This window comes from Macrotis lagotis, chromosome 1 (assembly GCF_037893015.1).
Source record: "Macrotis lagotis isolate mMagLag1 chromosome 1, bilby.v1.9.chrom.fasta, whole genome shotgun sequence".
Classification (NCBI taxonomy): Eukaryota; Metazoa; Chordata; class Mammalia; order Peramelemorphia; family Peramelidae; genus Macrotis; species Macrotis lagotis.
The window spans coordinates 480,589,528-480,609,475 of NC_133658.1; the positions used below are offsets into that span (position 1 = coordinate 480,589,528).

The 19,948-nt window shown below is 35.5% G+C and overlaps 1 protein-coding gene across 5 annotated transcripts in view; it reads left to right on the forward strand.

The window, feature by feature from the left end:
- The window catches only part of HERC2 (HECT and RLD domain containing E3 ubiquitin protein ligase 2), a 227,545-nt gene that overhangs the window by 31,351 nt on the left and 176,246 nt on the right, over positions 1-19,948 (forward strand). For 3 of the 5 annotated variants that reach the window (XM_074213716.1, XM_074213717.1, XM_074213719.1), the window contains one exon: positions 2,709-2,867. The exons of 1 other annotated variant lie outside the window; for it this stretch is intronic. In XM_074213716.1, the coding sequence (XP_074069817.1) occupies positions 2,709-2,867 (159 nt within the window). The remainder of the gene's footprint in view (positions 1-2,708; positions 2,868-19,948) is intronic. One more of the 5 variants, XM_074213718.1, reaches the window with a different exon arrangement.

Consider the following 19,948-nt stretch of genomic DNA (forward strand, 5'->3'; position numbering starts at 1 on the left):
TTCCATGCTATACATTGATCAAAATTGAATGTGTTGAGAAAAATCATATCTTTGAGGAAAAAATAAAAATATAAGAGATAGCAAAATTGTGTAGTACAAGATATTTTTTTCAATTTCCTTTTTGTTCTAAGATTAACAGTAAAGGTAAAAGGAATCAGTTGGAACCAATTTTAATTGGAAGGGTTAATTGTAATTTATTACATGATATATTTTTAGAAAAAGGCAAATGGTTGCCAACAATCTTATGTAAGAGCTGAAAAAATACTATGAAGAACCTTTTAAAATGAGAGTATATTGTGGAGACAGTACAATTTGAATCTATATCATATATGTATATATATATATATATATATATATATATATATATATATATTCCCCTCTTCCCCCATGTCTATTTCATATCTCTAATATTTGAAATCTAATATATTTTGTAGCCAAGTAGTTATTAAAGTTTCCAATTTAACACTCAAAAACCTGTTTAACCCAATAAAGCCAGGACACTGTATATTTGCATTTAAAGAAAGTAGAAATGCTGTCCTGATGGTAAAGAAACAAAACAGAAAAACACTAATATTAAATAAGAAAGTTATTTCTTCAATGCCTGTGATTGAATGTGGTGTGGACTATGGACCAGTTGACCTGGCAACTCCAGTTATCATAAATAGTAAAGGAGAGTTTATTAGTTGATGTATAAGGTTTTACTGGAGGATGGTCACAAATTAATATTTATTATTTGGGAAACCTAGAGAGGGACATAACCAACTCTTTGTATTAGTGAATATGTGTATATTTTCTTATTTGGTTGTTTTGTCATCTAAGAAATGCATTAATTGTCATAATAGGCGGCATTTTGGTGAATGCAAAGTATAATGGACTTGAAATCAGGATATATGGATTTTACTCACAGTTTTCCTTCTTACTAGCTGTATCATTATGTTTCTCAGGTCATGGTAATTTATGGCAATATAGAAGAATTTTCTGAATCTTGAAAATTCTTAAGATGTTGAAAAACCATATGATTGGAACTTTGTGGAAATTTTTTTGACTTTAACATGGTCTCATATATTGGTAACTGATATTATTATAGTTCTTAAGTTGGTTTACTCAGGAAATAAAATCTAGTGTTTTTTTCCAAGTATATTTAAAATTTGTACTCATAAGTAAAAATGTGATTATTAAAAAAAATCATTCTCTTAAGAGAATATTCTTTTTAGGTTTTTGCAAGGCAATGGGGTTAAGTGGCTTGCCCAAGGCCACACAGCTAGGTAATTGTTAAGTGTCTGAGGCCATATTTGAACTCAGGTATTCCTGACTCCAGGGCCAGTGCTCTATCCATTTCGCTACCTAGCTGCCCTAAGAGCATATTCTCAAAGCCAGAAACCAAGAGGTCTAGCTTCCTTGTTTTATGGGTCTGGAATTTATCATTTATGAACAGTGTTTCTGTTCCTTTTCATGTCTTGGCTCAAGTCCCATTATCCTCTTAGCACATCTAGAGGAGGTTTTAAAAATAGTTTTAATTTAGTTTTAGGAGCAAGAGTAAGCAAATATAATTATGCTTTTGCCAGGCTCAATAAATGCTATTATGGTTTAGTCTTAATCCAAAAAATGAGTACATGCGTTCATTGTTTAAAAATCATGAGTTTGAGAACAAATGCCAGCAAGTTATTGAAGATGTGTCAGACAAGTTTTTATGCCATATTTCAGCAGTTAATTTCAAAATAGTATAACTTCACTAAGCTTTTTCAGAAATTAGCTATACTATAGACATTAGGTATATACACTGTAGACATCTATTAGAAAAGGATGAACCTTTTTTAGTTTGGGAGCTTTGGTCAGCATTCCTAAATATGCATATAAAATAAGCAAACTTTGATTTGACTTTTCCTTGACTTTAATCACCCTGTATCTATCTTCCCTTTTAGGAAAAAAACTGTCTTTGCAAATCTTGTGTCTGATCTCATTACTTGATATTTTTTTCCCTCTAGCTTTTTGTATCACTGTTCTCTTGTTTACTGTTTGACTGTTCTCTTTTGGTCTCCTTTGCAGGATTTTACCACCTAATTATGTGTATACCTCAAAGCTCTATCCTGAACTTTTTCTCTTTCAACATTTTCTCTTAATGATCTCATCAACAGAGTTGAGGCATGAGAATTAAGGAACATTAGGAAGTGGGTTTTTTTTTGTTTTTTTTTTTTTTTAGTAGATGAGATTTTATAGCTGGGACTTGAAGGAAACTAGGGGACCCCTGAGGTGGAAGTGAGGAGGTGAGCTTTCAAGTGTGGGTTATAGTCAGTGAAAATGTTTAGAATTGAGAGATAGAGTAATTGGGGGAATAATGTGCTTCAAAGAAAAATTCATTAGTGTTAAATGATTAAAAAGAGGGTCACTGATTTGGCTCATTGACACATGAAACAGAACAAATATAACATTTTCTAAATTTGATTTTGTTACCTTATTTTTTGGGGGGGCTTTTTCTGTAATACACACACACACACACACACACACACACACACACACATATAATGAAGTACTTTAAAAAACTTTAGTTTTTGCAAGGCAATGGGACTAAGTGGCTTGCCCAAGGCCACACAGCTGGGTAATTATTAAGTATCTGAGGTCAAATTTGAACTCAGGTACTCCTGACTCCAGGGCCGGTGCTCTATCCACTTCGCCGCCTAGCTGCCCCACTTTAAAAAAACTTTTAATAGTTTCTGTGCTTAATTTCTCAGATGACACCATGGAGTGCCAAACTGGAGCAAAAAAAGAAGATCAAAATGATAAAGAGAAGAAAGAGGAAGAGGAAACACCAATGCCTATGTACAGGGCCAAATCGATTGTGGAGAGTTGGGTGTGGGGCAAACAACCAGGTATTATGAAATTTTGTGCTCGTGCTATTGAACAAAAACTTGACCCAGGACTTGTTCCAAATGTAATTTTCTGAATGCGTGTTTAATATTAGACTTTGATGACTGCTATATTTAACTAAGCAATTAAGACTCATTCATTTCTTAATTTTTGTTTCCCCATTTTACATATATAACTTATTGCTTTAGTCATCTTTTTGACTATTTTATATCTTGGCTAGTTTTTGTTTAATTACATTTCTCAGTATATACTCTGCAAATTTTACATTTTAATATGCTTGATCTCAGAATATGAAGTTTACATAATATTGTCAAAGGAGTCACTGGTAATAGTTCTATCAGTTCAACTATGAAAATTCTTGAATGCAGACTCTTTAAAAACACTATTCACCTTTTTTTCTTTTCTGTGTTTTTGACTCTTATCAGAATCTAAAATATCTTTGTTTGGAATATTTATTGAAATAAATATAGAAAAACTTAACTTTAATTATTTAGATTCTCAAAAATTAATTTTAGAAAAGGGAGTAGGTTTTAAAATAGGGAATTGAAGAGGCATCTAGTTGGTGCAGTGGATAGAGCACTGGCCCTGGAGTCAGGAGGATCTGAGTTCAAATTTGGCCTCAGATATTTAAGAATTACTTAGCTATGTGATCTTGGGCAATTCTCTTAACTCCATTGCCTTGCAACCCCCCCCCCCCCCCCCAAAAGAAAACCAAACCAAAAAAAAAAAAAAACAGAATTGATGAGGGTTTAATGATATTTTGCAGTTTTAGAGAAAACTTTCTGCAAGTTGTAGTTTGTTGTGCTTTGCAGATAGAAATCTTGCTATTAATGGAAAGGATAAATTCCAGTATTATGCAGAATCTTCACCTGAAGAAGAAATAATGATATTCAATTCATTGAGCATCTACTCAACACCTATGTGCAATGTCTCACTATTTGTCAGGCACTTTACTGGGGGGTGCAGTTAATAAAAAGAAACAGTTCCAACTCCCAAGGAATTTATAATCTGATGGGAGAGACAGTACACAAAAGGAGGCAGGAAAGTGGGGGGTGGGGAAGAGGAGACCAGGTTTACTAGGCATCTTATTCTATGAACAGGGCAGCAGATACAGTGCATTGAATCTATTTTCTGTCCTCAATAAAGGAAGGAATTGGAAAGAGTTAAATATTATACCCTCAAATTCCTTGATCAAAGTATTTTTTTTTCTTTCTTTGGTTTTTGCAAGGCAATGGGGTTAAGTGACTTGCCCAAGTCACACAGTTAAGTATTAAATGTCTGAATCCAGTGCCAGTGCTCTATCCATGGTACCAACTAGCTGCTTCCCTTCAATCAAAGTTGATGGGAGGGAGGTGGTATCAGTCTAGTGTTTAGTCTGCAGGCTTGGTGATGAGATTAGAAGTGATGAGCTTTAGCCTGGGAGGAGCAGAGGAGTTAAAAGCAGGTCTTGTAGAAGATGCAAAGTGCAGGAATGTCATTCATTTTATTTAAAATTATATAATTTGTGTGGGAAAACAGGACATATATTTCTATATCTCTGTTTATCTATCTAGGAATATTGGAGTTAGAGGAAGAAGAGAGAATTCTCATGTGGGTTCTGACAAGGAGGTAATGGGGAGAAGTCCTGGAATGATGTAATTAGCTGAATGAATCTTTGCAAGTAGATTGAGTTCGTGGAAGAAGTCAATGTTCTTAATGTTCCCTTTTCCTACCCCAATCAGTTCTGAGGAATAAGTAGCATCTATAGAGCTAGTTATTGTCTTGTTTTTCTTTAGGAAGCTGAGACTATCCTATTGTTGTTGTTGTTTGCCCCCCCCCCCATAAGGGGTGGAGAAGATAGATTATAAATCATTACTTCCGATGTTCCTTTTACTTATTCTCTCACTCTCCTTTGGTTGGCTGAGAGAACTAAATTTGGGGTGGCTTTATTTAGACATATTTTGACTTCAAGAAGTTTTTTGACCTTTCAGAATCTCAGATTGGCATAGCAGAAAGAGAGATGGATATGGCATTAGAGAAACTGGGCTCAGAGCCCAGCTTTGGAACTTAATATGTTTATGATATTGGATAAGTAACTAGCTTCTTTGAGTTTGAAATTGAGGATTGGGGCTAGATGACTTGTAAGGTATTTTCCAGCTTTTCCTTGCTGATTGCCTGAAATTCTTGTTCTAGGAATTATAGCCAGATTTCTTCAGTACTTGAAAATGAAAAGCTTAAATGTAGATGTTTGATTAAAAATTTTTTTTGAAATTTATTCATTCCATTCAGTTCAACAAATATTTATTAAATGCTTGCTGAATGCAGGACATAGTATCTAGGCCATGGAGAAGATGTGGTGAGTTTCTATATTAGGGAGATTGTGACAAAAATAACTAATAAGTAGAATATGTAGATGTAAAAATTGTTATGGGAGTTCAGTAGAAGGAGAGTTTGTTTTTAAATATGGGAGTCAAGGAAGATTTCATATTGGAGATTTTTTTAGTTGTTTTGTGAGTCAAACACAACAAAAATCAATCAAATGATTGATTTTCCCCCCCATTTTGTTAGTAGTCCTACTCTAGTGCTTCATAGAAGTATGGAGAAGCCTATGGGTTTTCAAAGACTGTACCATCTGTTCTAGGCCTACCAAATAAGTGAATATCAGCCCAGATAGATTGGAAGTTGGAACTCAGATGGAAAGACTTTGAGTTCAGATCTGTTGAGTCCCAGTTTGGACCTCATATGTTGAGTCCCTTTCTGGACTCCTTCAATCTTTCCCAGGTGATCTTTGAAGGGACGGGAGATAAGGAAGACAAGTATGACAAGTTCTCTAAGATCCCTAAGTACTCCATTTATTGAACCAAATACAAGTGCTTAAATATCCCCCCCCCCCCACACACCTAATCCACTTCCACTCCCATCCATGGCACTTAGTAAATTCTGGTGCTCAAGGGCACCAGGTGATGAAGGTTCACAGCACTCCTACACACAACAGCTCCTAACACAGATCCAGTGGTAGACCTCTGTCTGTTCTAGGACTGCTTTCTCTATTTTTCAGAGAGGTTTATCATCAGTTGATTAATTTTTTTGGCTACAGGGATGAGTGGTTATGGCCTGCTTTGGTGAAGGATTCCCACTTTTGTAAAATGAGAAGTGAAGTTTTAATGGGAGTGAGTTCATGGAGGCTCTCTTCAGAAGAGAGCTCTTCCTTTGCTATATATTCCATTGCTGACTGTTCCCTCTGTCATGAATAGTAAATGAATTGAATTAGAAAGATGAATTTACATCCCCTTGCTCCCTACTTGCTACTTTTAGAGACTCCCTTTGCTACCTTTCACAATCTTTCCTTCTTTGAAGTGTATCTTTTTGTTTATATGAACCTGTTCAGATATTTGTTACTGTGGACTCCTGATGTCATACCATCTTTATTTATTTATTGATGTGTTTATTTAATTTTTTAGTTTTTTAATTTATTTTAGGCAATGGGGTTATGTGACTTGCCCAAGATCACACAGGCAATTCTTAAGTGTCTGAGGCTGCATTTGAACTCAGGTCCTCCTGACTCCAGGACCAATGCTCTATCCACTGTACCACCTAGCTGCCCTGTCATACTATTCTTTTTTTATTTTTTTATTTTTTTTATTTTATTTTTTAGGGTTTTTTTTGCAAGGCAAATGGGGTTAAGTGGCTTGCCCAAGGCCACACAGCTAGGTAATTATTAAGTGTCTGAGACCGGATTTGAACCCAGGTACTCCTGACTCCAAGGCCGGTGTTTTATCCACTACGTCACCTAGCCGCCCCTGCTGTCATACTATTCTTAGATGAGATCACATAAACAAAGTACTTTTCAAATCTTAAAATAGTATATATGGTCTCTTTTACTTTTTTTTTAATCAAGGAATTAAGTACTTGGCTCACAGATTTTCTCTATATTCCATTCTCTTTATCCCCCTAAATTCATATTTGTTGACTTTAGTATTTATATTGATATGTCTTCAAATACTAGGTATTCAGGAAATAGCTTCCTGTATCAACCTTCTTAGTTTTCATAACTTCTATCTCCATTCCTCTTCAACCACTGCTTAAGTATCTTCATTATCATCCAAAACTGTTCTGCTTCCATGGTCTTGAACTCTGAAATGCTCTTAGATCACTAGAATTCAGTGGAATTATAGAATTAGATCTGAAAGAGTTCTTAGACCAACAAAAGAAGTTCTTTTTTTTTTTTTGATTCCCTACATTCTTGTGGCAGAATTACTGCTTGTTAGTCAGTGGACACCTGAAATTCAAGTTTCTTTTTTCTTCTTCTTTGCCATCAGGAAACCAAGGCCTTGAGAGGTTAAGTGATTTGCTCAAGGTCACAAAGACAGAGAGTGACAGAGCTGGAATTTGAACTCAAGTGTTTTTTACTCCATGGTCAGTGTTCATTATATTACTTTCAGATCAAAATTGTTCCCACAGTTCCTTGTTTTCACTATAATTTCTTGTCCTCCTCACAATCTCTAGTGACTTTATCTGCCCATACTCTTAGACTGTTATCCATCTTCTTTTCTTCTATTCTTAGTCTTGACTTTATGGTTAACCAGTCGAACAAGGAACTCTTGCTCTTCAGTCATAAATTTCTTGCCCTTTGTTCTGCCATTTTTACCTTGATGCTTTTCAACTCTTTCAATCCTCACCACTTGCCTGACTTAGCTGATGTGTGAAGGAAGTGACTACTAGATCTATAATAAATTTATGTGATCTAACTTTCTCTGGGTCCTCACTTCTACTGGCAGTCTTTGTAGTCATCACCTTTTTTTTTTTTCTTTAAATCTCTATTTTATTATACTTTTAATTAGCTTGAACATGATTATCAATAATACACACCAGAGATGGAACTAAATTAGAATGAACAGATCATATCCTAAGACTGGGGACATAGATTAGTGAGGGTTACTCCTTGCTCTAAGTTCTTGGGAGGAATGTTTTTGGAATGCTAAGTATAGGTTACCTGTCCTGTCATTGAAGATACCCCTGTCTGACTAGGTGAAGACACACCTAGCTATCTAGAGCAAAACTGATGAACCTAAGGAAAATGTGATGAGAAGATAAAGATCTATTAAACTTCTTGTTCTTAAGTTTTTTTTAAGTATGCTACAATCTCAAAAACGTTCTTTGAAAAGGAGGTGTTAGGGTAGAGAAAGGTAGCTATTCATTCCAGGACCTTAAAAGTAGTGTGATGTACATCTTTGATGGGTTCTCTGTCACAGTCCTTCAGCAGCTATTCTATAACTTCCCCTCAAGACTGTCTCCTTTGTGACCTTGAGCAAATTTCTTTTTTTGTCAATGATCCTTGGTTTTCTCATTTGTAAAGAAGGAGATTGAACTAGTCTAGGGGTTTTTAGCTGCCATTTTTGTCTTGTGAACCTCTTTGACAGCCTGATGAAAATTGTGAACCCTGTTTTAGATTTTTTTTAACTGTATGAAATAAGATACATAAGGTTTACAAAAGAAACTATATTGAATTACAATGATCAAAATATTTAAAAAAAAGTTCATGGCCCTTATGTTAAGAATCATGATCTAGTTGATTTCAGAGGATGCTTCCACTTCTGAAATTCTTTTGATTCTATACTAAGAAAGTATAACTCATTAACTTAATTATTATTGTGGGACATCTACCTTGCATTACATATAATTTGTGAGCACATGTTAATTCCTTTATATGATTGACAAATTTATGAATGAAGTTAAAATTTATTCAAAATTGCAAAAACAAAAAAAAAACCCTTTTGTTCTTCTCCCACATACAGAGTTGTGGCAGAATTATTACTTTTAGTCAGTGAGTGCCTGAGATTCATTTTTTTTTTCTTTTTAAAAAAATTTTATTTTAAGGCATTGGGGTTAAGTGACTTGCCCAAGGTCACACAGCTAGGTAATCATTAAGTGTCTGAGGCCGGATTTGAACTCAAGTCGTCCTGACTCCAGGGCTGGTGCGCTATCCTTTGTGCCACCTAGATGCCCCCCCTTTTTCTCTTTTGCTACTATAAAAACAGCTTTGAATTTTGTCCCTTAAAATAATTCTCTCTAGTTTATAAAATGCCAGCTTAAAATAAAAATTATATGGGTTATATCCTATTTTTATTTTCTAAAACACTTGAATTTACATGTATTTTGAGTAATCCTTTTTATTTTTTATTTTTTAGCAATTTGTCTTGATTTTTTTTCAGGCTTTTCTTTCATACTTATAGACACTTTATTACTCAGGTTCAGAATAGTTTTATATGATTTTTCCTTTCATAATAAATATAAAAGGCAAAAAGAATTGTAATTTTATTTTCAATCTGACATATAAGAAGGAAGGTAAATCATAGAGTTTAACTTGAAGTTAAAACTATAGATATCCATAATTCAGCTCCACATTTTTAAATTGTTGTAGAGCATATTTTGTTGTGCTTATAGGACATTCTTTGATCCCTGGAATCTCCTTCAAGGTTTGATTCATAGCATAACCCCCAAAGGGAAAGGTGAATCACATGCCATCCTTTCCATAATAGGGAACTATTGGTGGTGTTTTCAACACTAAGACACTTACTCTTAGCTCCCCAAAATGCCCCACTCTTTGTGCTCCCTCTGCTGAGCAAACTCCTAATCTTTTTGTGAGACCCTGGGAGGACAGGCTCCGTTTGGGGCAGTGATGAGCTTTTGGTGGGAAAATAGAAGTTGCCCAGCATGAGGAGATAGATGTGGATGAATTGCTTTGTGTTTTACATCATTCCTTTCAAATACATTTTTCTTCCAGACTACCTTACTGCTATTGAGAGCACTACCATTTTCCAGACATCCAGGTTCACAATCCTTTGTATCATTCTTGACTGCTCATTTTCCTTTACCCCATAAAATTAATAAATTCTAAAATCTTGGCAAACATTTTGCATTTATCCCCTGCCCCCTTCCATCCCTTGGTAAGCCTTATATACCTTACCTAAAGCCCTTATTGCTTTATTTCTAGACTGTTGAAATAGTATGTTAATTGATCTTTCTGCCTCAGATCTCTGTCCAAAAGTGGAATAAATGGTTTTCTGAACTAGTGGACTCCATAGCCATTGTTTATGTGAGAATATTATGGAGTGGATTTCACTCCATAGGTTTCACTCCAGAGGTTTCTCCTTACTTTTAAGTTTTATGATTCTTCTTAACTCATTTATATATATATATATTCAAAAATCAACTCAAATCCCACAGTCTTTCATAAATACTTCTCTTTCAGTTAACTGTTATAGTATTTTATGGGTGCTTAAGTTCTGTTTTACATAGTTTTAAAAATATTTTATTTTATTTTATTTATTTTGAGTTCCAAATTCTCCTTTATTCTCTCTTCTCCCTGAAATAGTAGACAATCTGATAAAAGTTATTCATATTCAGTTATGTAAAACATTTCCATATTGGTCATTTTGTGCAAGAAAACTGGAACAAAAAAAAGAAAAAAGGAAAGTGAAAATAGTATGCCTTAGTCTGTGTTCAGACATTATTAATTTTTTTTCTTTGGAGGGAGATAACATTTTTATCCTCAGTCCTTTGGGAATGTCTTGGATCATTATATTGCTGAGAATAGCCAAGTCATTCACAATTCTTTCATCATACAATATTGCTATTATTGTGTATAGAGTTCTCCTGGTTCTGCTCATTTTCACTGCTTGGTTTTGATCATTCATTGAGCAGAAGGGTGAGGTAGGTTTGTGTACAAAATGATTTGGTGCTGAACCATGTCTGTAGCATACCTTGTTTCTTAAAACTTATAGAGTGAACAATTAGAATTTTAATAACATCTTGCACAGTATGAAGTATTGCCAAAGGGGAAGGAAAATTTAATAGGAAAAAGGGCTATTTTGTATTATTATCCATATCATGAATTGATAGTTACCTGCTAATGAGCCTCTCTCTTTAGCCAGAGTAGTTCATGTAAAGCAGGCATCACTTGGAGCTGGAACAATACTCAAAACTCTTAAGGGTAAACCATTCTCTTTGTGTAGTCTTCAAGAACTCAGAATCACTTAATGTCCACCAGTCATTAGAGTAGGACTTTTTTTGAGAACATACTCTAGAATTCTAGATTCTTATTTGTTTACTTGAATACCTCCTCAGGTTTCTTTAGGGTTCTATCTGGTAAAAGCTAATTAATTACAACCCCAATATTTTAGAAGTTTAAGTAATTTTAGAATTTTTACTCAGGATTTAATTAAAAATTCCTCTGTATATAAATATGTGAAGAAAAAAAGAAGACGAATAGTATAGGTAAGATTGCATGCGAAAACATTTGCTACTTAGGAGAATTAGCTATTTCAGAATTGATTGGTTGTTTCTTGTACTTGGTTGTCAGAGAAGACCAAAATGACATCAGTATATTTGAAACTAATTACATTGTGTCTGACTGTGGCTGATCAGACCAATAAAACTCAGAATGTTCTGCCACAGGTTGGAAACGAATAGTGCATGTGAACACCTGGGGTGGTTATGCTAAACTTATGTATCTCAAGTTTTCTTTGAGCTGCTTCAATTCTGCCTTCCTTATAGAGCACAGCACTCTCACTGATGAGGGCATGCCATGCTGGGTGATCCTGTGCCAGTGTCTGCCATGCTGTACAATCAATTCTAAAAATTCTAAAGAGACACCTTCAGAAGTGTCCCAGTTTTGCTTCTCCTGACCCCCTTGTGAACACTTGCACTGTGTGAGTTCTCCATAAAATAGTCTTTTTTGGCAATCATATTTCTCACATTCTAACAACATGGCCAGCTCTGGTCATTGTGCTCTCTGTCCTGATGTTTGAATGCTTGGCAGTTTAGCTGGAGAAAGGACCTAAGTGTCAGGGAGTGTCTTCTTCCAGGTGATCTTTAGAATCTTCCTAATACAATTTACATGGAAGTGATTCAGTTTCCTGACAAGATGCTAGTAGACTGTCCAGGTTTCACAGGCATATATCAGTGAGGTCAGTACAAGTGGCTCTGTAGACCCTCACTTTAGTAGACAGTCTGATACTTACTCTTCTCTCCCACACTTTGTTTTGGAGCCTCCCAAATACTGAACTAGTTCTGGCGACGTGTGTATCAATCTCATTATCAATATGTACCTCCCTGGAAAGGACACTGACAAGGTAAGTGAATTTCTCCACAGTACTTACAACTTCTCCTTTTTCTGTAATCAGATGGCTCCACATATGGATGGTGTGGTGCTGGCTGATGGAGCACCTGTGTTTTCTTGTTAATTGTTAGACCAAAATGAACACAAGCAGCAGAGAATCGATCCATTCTTTGTTGCATCTCAGCTTCAGAGGCTGCATTGAGTGCACAATCATCTGCAAAGAGAAGATCATGCCCCAAACTTCTCTTCTCTAGTCTTGACTTGTACCCTTTTTCAAGTTTAAGAATTTACCATCAGTGCAGTAGCAAAATTTGTGAAGGCATTTAATAACATGATGGAAAACATCATGCTAAAAAAGAACAAGCATGAGAGCATGGACACATCCTTGATTCACTCTATTGGTAACCAGAAAAACATCACAACATAGACCACAGAACCCAGGCAAGCACACCATCATGGAACTGATGTACAATACTGATGAACTTTTTCGGCAACCAAATTTTGATATAATTTTCCATAAGTCTCATGACTGACAGTATCAAGGGCCTTGGATAGATCTACAAACATTGTATACAGATCTCTGTTCTGCTCCTGGCATTTTTACTGGAGATTTTGGACAGTAAATACCATATTGGCTGTTCCTCAACCCTTTCTGAAGGGCTGTGGGAGGTGACTATCTTCCAAATAAAGGACCAGCCTATTGAGAAGGATTCTTGACAACACCCCTGTGATTGTCATAGGACAATCTATTTCCTTTATCTTTATAGAGATGAATGATGGAGGCATCCTTGAATTCTTGGAGTATAATTTCTTCATGCTTCATAACCTGGAAAATTTCAGTCAGCTTTTGGATGAGCAGTGTACTCCCCACCTTATAGATCTCAGCTGGAATAGAATTAGCACTAGATGCTTTGCCACTTGAAGAGAGTCTAATGGCATTCAAAACATCTTCTTCAGTTGGATATTCAGTTAGGGACAGTGTGACTTCAACTTGAGGTAAATGCTCAGTGGTTTCCTGCGTTGATTGATGATGTCTGTTAAGAACACTATGGAAATGTTCAGCCCATCTCTCTAGGATCATGTTCTTTTTTTTTTTTTGTCCTTTTTCAATTGTTTTTAAAATTTTGCAATTTTTTTCCAATCTTTTTTCCAATCTTGCTTCCCTCCCCCCACCCCCCCACAGAAGGCAGTTTGATACTCTTTACATTGTTTCCATGCTATACATTGATCAAAATTGAATATGTTGAGAGAGAAATCATATCCTTAAGGAAAAAATAAAACATAAGAGATAACAAAATTACATAATAAGATATCTTTTTTTAAAAAGGTAATATAGTCTTTGGCCTTTATTTAAACTCTGCAATTCTTTCTTTGCATACAGATGGTATTCTCCATTGCAGATACTCTAAAATTGTCCCTGATTGTTACACTGGTTAAATGAGCAAGTCCATTAAGGTTGATCATAGGATCATGTTCTTACTGTTAATCAATCAACATTGAGCAGTTGAGAAGCACCATATCCCATAAATAGCCTTCGGAGCATCATAAAAGCATTTTTGGTTTGTTGCTATCTGCATAAAATTGAATTTCATCTGCCTTCTTTCTGAACCAAGAGTCTTGAATCTCTCTAAGCTTCGCTTACACTCTACTTTTGATGGAATTAAATGCTGCTCTCTTAGTAATGGATGAACTATCCTGCTGGTAAACCCCCAGGAGTTCTCATTATTCATATAGCAGCTTCTATATTTCCTCATTTAAATTCCTTTTTTTTTTTGCAAAGCAGTGGGGTTAAGTGACTTGCCCAAGGTCACATAGATAATTTATTAAGTGTCTGAGTCTGGATTTGAATTCAAGTCCTCCTGACTCTAGGACCAGTGCTCTAACCACTTCACCACCTAGCTGCCCCTTTCCCATAATTTTTTTTTTTTTTGCAAGGTAAATGGGATTAAGTGGCTTGCCCAAGGCCACACAGCTAGGCAATTATTAAGTGTCTGAGACTGGATTTGAACCCAGGTACTCCTGACTCACTCCAAGGCCGGGCTTTATCCACTATGCCACCTAGCTGCCCCCCCCCCCCCCCCCATCATTTTCATCAAACCAGTCTTGATGTTTTTGAGTCTTCTGACCCAGATGAGCAAATGCATACTATATACCAGATGTCTGAAAGCTGCCCACTCCTTTTCTGCTCTACTTCAGCCAACTGTGTATTGGCTCAGTTTTCCCTCCAAGTTAGCACCAAACTGTACCTGCCCAGAGAGACACTAATCTCTTGACATTAATTCTTCTACTAATCATTTTACCTTGTGCCCCCACTTTGGTTGAATATGAATATTTATCTTAGAAGGGATGAGTCTGTGATCAGCCTAGCACTGTGCACCACACATTGCCTTTGTTACTATCACTGTCTGTTTCTTCTCCTTACAGTCACATAGTCTATTAAATTCCAGTGTTTGCTGTGAGGGTGCATTATTGTATTTAGGTAAATGGAAGGCAGTGTTTATGATGAGGTCATGAGATGTACAAGTCTTCAACAGAAAGTGATCTTTGCTGTTTCCAACTCCATTCCTCCCAAGGACTCACTGCCATGTGTAGTAGTCTGAGCTACCTCTATTATTAAAGTCACCCAGAATTATAAGCTTGTCCTCTTTGGTACATTGGTGATAAGTCTTCATAAAATTTTTCTTTGACTTCATCAAGGTTAGTCATGGTGGGAACGTAGACACTGATGACAGTGGCATGACATTTTACTGGAAGTGGCAATCTCATTGTAATGGGACTGTCATTCACTCCTTTTGGTACCCATTCAAGCTTGTTGACTAGATTAGTTTTGATTGTGAAACCTACACTAACTTCATGTAGCTCCCTCTTACTGTGACCACTCCAGAAAAACATATCTAGCTCCATCTTAAATAAAATGGGCTTCATTTGGAGATGATATCTGCTGAGTTCTCTTGCAACAAGAGCTTTCGTCTTTCAGCTCTACTGAATCTTGTGTTGTTTATGACTGAAAACATTTCATGGAATCTTCTTTGAAGAAGTTTTTGTAGATTTTTTTTTTTTGTATCAACTGCAGGCCAGGGTTAGGTTAACAGACAATTTTCAGAACACCTTTTCTAACCTCTTCCTCACATCAGGAGGTGAGTAGTGTGATCCTTAAAAGGACTGCTTAGTCACCCAGGGGGCTGCCAAATCCCACTGCTGCTTTCAGTGGGGATATGACCCTATGACCCTGGGCCACCTGTGTGCAGGGTTGTGTCTACAACTCCCAGTGATTCTGCACCTGCTGCTTGATCGCTTGCCTTTGACATAGGACTTTGAAATAGGAATGGTAAAGGGGTATGGGTGATGTCATTTGATGCATGAGTAAATTGGATTTAAGTGAGAGTAGAGTTGCAGGAAATCATTGACTTCACTCTCTCTCCTAAAGTCATCCTGATCCAGTGGCAAGACAGAGTCAAGACAACAGGTAATGGCTCTAGATGCAGTGGATGACCTTGGTGTGACTTCAGTGTCTAACCAAGCTCTAAGCACTCCACAGTACCTGCTCCAACTGACTTCATGGCCATTGGAATTAAGTGTTCTCTTCTGCCCATTCCTCCAGTGGAAGATTTCACATGCTTCAGTTAGACACCTCCCACACTACACTGATAAGTTTGGTTACCCTCAGCCTGGTTTAGCTCATCTGCTGAAGTGGTTTACTGAGGTGTGGCTGCTATCAGGTGGATAGCAAAGGTAGAAAGCAGCTCTGAAAAGAGTTTGGCAGTCCTCACACCAGAGTTACTAGTCTTTCTTGAACACACCCTATCCTCCTGTTTCAGAGTATTTGGGATGTAAATACCGTTTTTACAGGAAATGCAGTAAAGTGCTGACTTTAGCAAACATTCATTTAAAGCAGGGCAGGGTTAGTATGTTCTAGTAATAAAGACTACATTTTTTAAGAGACATTAATAATTCAGGCTTGTAATATTACAGCAGTTAATTTTCTTTTGCCTCCATTAATGTCTTGCAGTTTAATTTATGTGAAAGGTAAGCAATTATTGTGATACTGTTTTTAGTCTTTTTTCCTTAGCTGTTTTTCCATGTTTGCCCTTTAAAAATAGCAAGTCAGTTCTAAATATAGTTTTCCTATGAAACATTTTCTGTAATAATTAATTTTTGCATTCTTTTAATGATTGTTTTTTATCATCTACAGGTATATTGTTGTACAGTTGCTTATATACTAATCTGCATTATGGAAGTATATAAATGATCCATTATTTGATCCTTTCTGAGTTAAAATTCTTTTTACGCTGTTATCTTTGAGGAAAAAAAAAGATAGAGAAGTATGTTCTTACAACTTAAGAGAAAAAATTCTAATGAAATTATATATTAGTCCTGTTTTTAATTAACACTTGCTTTTCTCTGCTAGCCCATAGAAACTGGTACCTCTTTCTTTACCTCTTTAAAAAAATTTTTTTATTTTTTTTTGGCAAGGCAGTGGGGTTAAGTGGCTTGTGCAAGGCCCCACAACTAGGTAATTATTAAGTGTCTGAGGCCAGATTTGAACTCAGGTACTCCTGACTCCAGAGTTGGCTCTATCCACTGTGCCATCTAAGCTGCCCTTTTTACCTCTTTAATAAGTAATTTCTCGTAAAAGAAGGTGAAATTTATCTTTAAATTCTGGAATATAGAACAAATTACATTTTGTCTCTACTGATGTACACAGCTGTTACCCAAACAAATTATGGGACTTTTATATTACCAAAAAAAGTTGAGCCAACTTCATTGCTTGTTTTTAGAATAGATGTGAAAAATTTAATGATAATGTATTAAAATTTTTCTATTTATTTAAGGCAGTGGGGTTAAGTGACTTGTCCAAGGTCATATAGCTAGGCAGTTATTAAGTGTCTTAGTCTGGATTTGAACTCAGGTACTCCTGTCCCCAGGGCTGGTGCTCTGTCCACTGTACCATCTAACTGCCCTATTATAATATTAAAAATAATACTTTTTAGCAAGTATTTAATGATAACCTAAATATTAATACTCTTATTTTTATAGTAGTAAAAAAGCTTTTTTATGTTTTTGTATTCATATTGCTGTGTGAAGTATTCAGGATAAAGCAAAATATGTTTTTTGACAAATATAAGAAAAAACTTTTTTCTACCTTTTAAATCTTTTGATGTGCAATATATCCTTTTACTTTTATTCCTCCTTCCTCCACTGAGCAAATTAAAAAGAAAATCCTCCAAATAAAACCTTAATTCGTAGATGGATGGATAGTACAGCAAACAAATTCCCACATTGACTCTGTCTGAAAATATTATCTTTAATTGCATTTCAAGATTGTTTTACTTCTAGGAGAGGATAAGTGGCAGTTTTTATCACTTTTCTTTTGTACTGGTAGTTTATCGGTTGTATTGATCATGGGTTTTTTTTTTTAGGTATTTTTTGCAAGGCAAATGGGGTTAAGTGGCTTACCCAAGGCCATACAGCTAGGTAATTATTAAGTGTCTGAGATCAGATTTGAACCCAGGTACTCCTGACTCCAGGGCCGGTGCTCTATCCACTGCGCCACCTAGCTGCCCCGATCATGGGTTTAAAAAAAAATTATTTAAGGCAGTGGGGTTGAGTAGCTTGCCTAGGGTCACACAGCTAGGCAAGGCAATTATTAAGTGTCTGAGGCTGAATTTGAACTCAGGTCTTCCTGACTCTTGGGTCTGTGCTCTATCCACTGTGCCACCTAGCTGCCCTGATCATGTATTAAAGTCCTTTAAAGTTTTTTTCTGTGTTATAGTGTAAATTATTTCTTTAGTTTGTTTACTATGCTGCTCTGCATTAGTTAATAGAGATCTTCCTAGTTTCCTCTGAAACTGTTTCACAATTTTCCTAACATTGATATTTTATTACATTTATATGCCACAATTTGTACTTCAGTCATTTCACACCCAGTTGGAGGTTATATCTTTATTTTCCAATTTTTAGCTACCAGAAAAAAGAGTTGCTAAAAACATTTTTGTGCATATAAAATCCTTTTCCTCTTCGTTTTCTTTGGAAGCATAGGCCTAGTAATAGTATAGCTGGTCTAGAGTTTCCATAGTTTAATAACTTTTAGCCCATAGATTTTCAATGGGGCTTAAATCAGGTGAGATCCCAGTTCTTTGGTGATTGAAGATGTTTGTTTCCATCTCTTGGATCCATTTTATTAACTTTTCATGACATGTGAATGATGCATAGTCATGTAGTTTTCCATCTCTGTTTTGACAGTTCTGCAATTTTGAAAAATTCTGCTTTTTGGTATATTAATAATATTCATCTGAGTTCATCATTCCCTTTATTAGGATAAGACTTCTAAACCCTAATAGAAACTTGGAAAAATTCCCCCAACATTTTTTGTGTGAATATTATTTAGTCTGATGAATGAATATACTCATATTTTAAAGGTAAACTTAGACTGGCAACATTTTTGTTGTAGTTTTGAATGAAAAAGTGATTGCCAGCAGTAAAAGTAATTTTTCTTTAGTACTTTGATCTTTGTATTATCTTACTCATATTATCCTTATTTTTTTCATAGCAATAGTTAGCAGATTTTTTTTTTACTAGTCTTTATCTAATTCTAACTTCAGGGAACCATTTTGGAATTGTAGATGGAATCATTATTGCTATCTCTAGGTGCTAGGCTCCTCTGAAAGTCTTTGCTTATTTTCAGAGGGTTAATTATGCTGTTTTATACCATTAATTTTCAATTTAAAACATTCTAATATTTCAACTAAACTTTTTCTTTGTGCTTAATTGTGATTTTATGCTTGATTGACTTCTAGCACTGATGTGTTCTTAAATGATCCTAAAAAAGTTTTATTTCGGGGCGGCTAGGTGGCGCAGTGGATAGAGCACCGGCCTTGGAGTCAGGAGTACCTGGGTTCAAATCTGACCTCAGACACTTAATAATTACCTGTGTGGCTTTGGGCAAGCCACTTAATCCCATTGCCTTGCAAAAATCTAAAAAAAAAAGTTTTATTTCCCTGTTTAAAGAGCCACTATAATATCTCTATAACAGTTATTAAAGTATGCTCTACAAGAACTATAATTTTTATGTATTATCTTGTAGTAGCAGCTATTCTTTAAAAACCTCCACAAAGCACAGAAATAAGACTTATCAGAAGAGCAATGAAACACTAGAGTTGTGGCAAGAAATCTTGCAATTCACTTGTTAGAAAACTGACCAAATCTCAGCTCAGTCCAGTTTCTTCTGATAAAAGTCGTATGTTCTGAGTCTGCATGGGAGCATCTATGTGACTACTGCTGTCACAAAATGAACCCTTATCAAAATTATTTCTTGCTCAGTTCTTAAATCTTTCCCTAATAGTTGTCCTATTTCCAGTTGAGTTGTCTTGTAATAGAGAAGAAAGCATTGTAATTTCCTCATAGTTCCTTCTCTGACTTTGAACAAAGAATTTTATTTTGCCCTTCTCATGCTTCATCCCCTCTTGAAACACTCACCAAAAAAACAAACAGAAAAACATATACATTGACCTAGTCTCAGATCTATGCCTATGGTCCCCCTTGACCATTATAGGAGTTCTTAACCTTATACTTATACTTATATATTATACTTATACTTATATATCCTTATACTTAGGGAAAAACACTTTAATCACTATATTTAAATATAATTTGGTTCCTTTGTCCTATGTTATTTTGTGCATTTAAAAACATTATTTTCAGAATAGGTCCAAAGACTTCACTCAACAACCAAAGAGGGGTGAGAGAGATTAGGTCAATGACACACAAAAAGGTTAAAATCACTTGCGCAATATAGAATGGAGGCATTTTTCATATTAAGTCTTTTGGAATTAAGATTGTTTATCTGAATTTTGATTTTTTTTGTCAGTTATTTTCCCTCATAGTATCCTATTATTGTCTTGACTCTGTATCCCTTATTGTGGCAGTTCATGTCTTTCCAATTCATTTGAATTCTTCTTATTCATTATTTTTATAATGTAATGA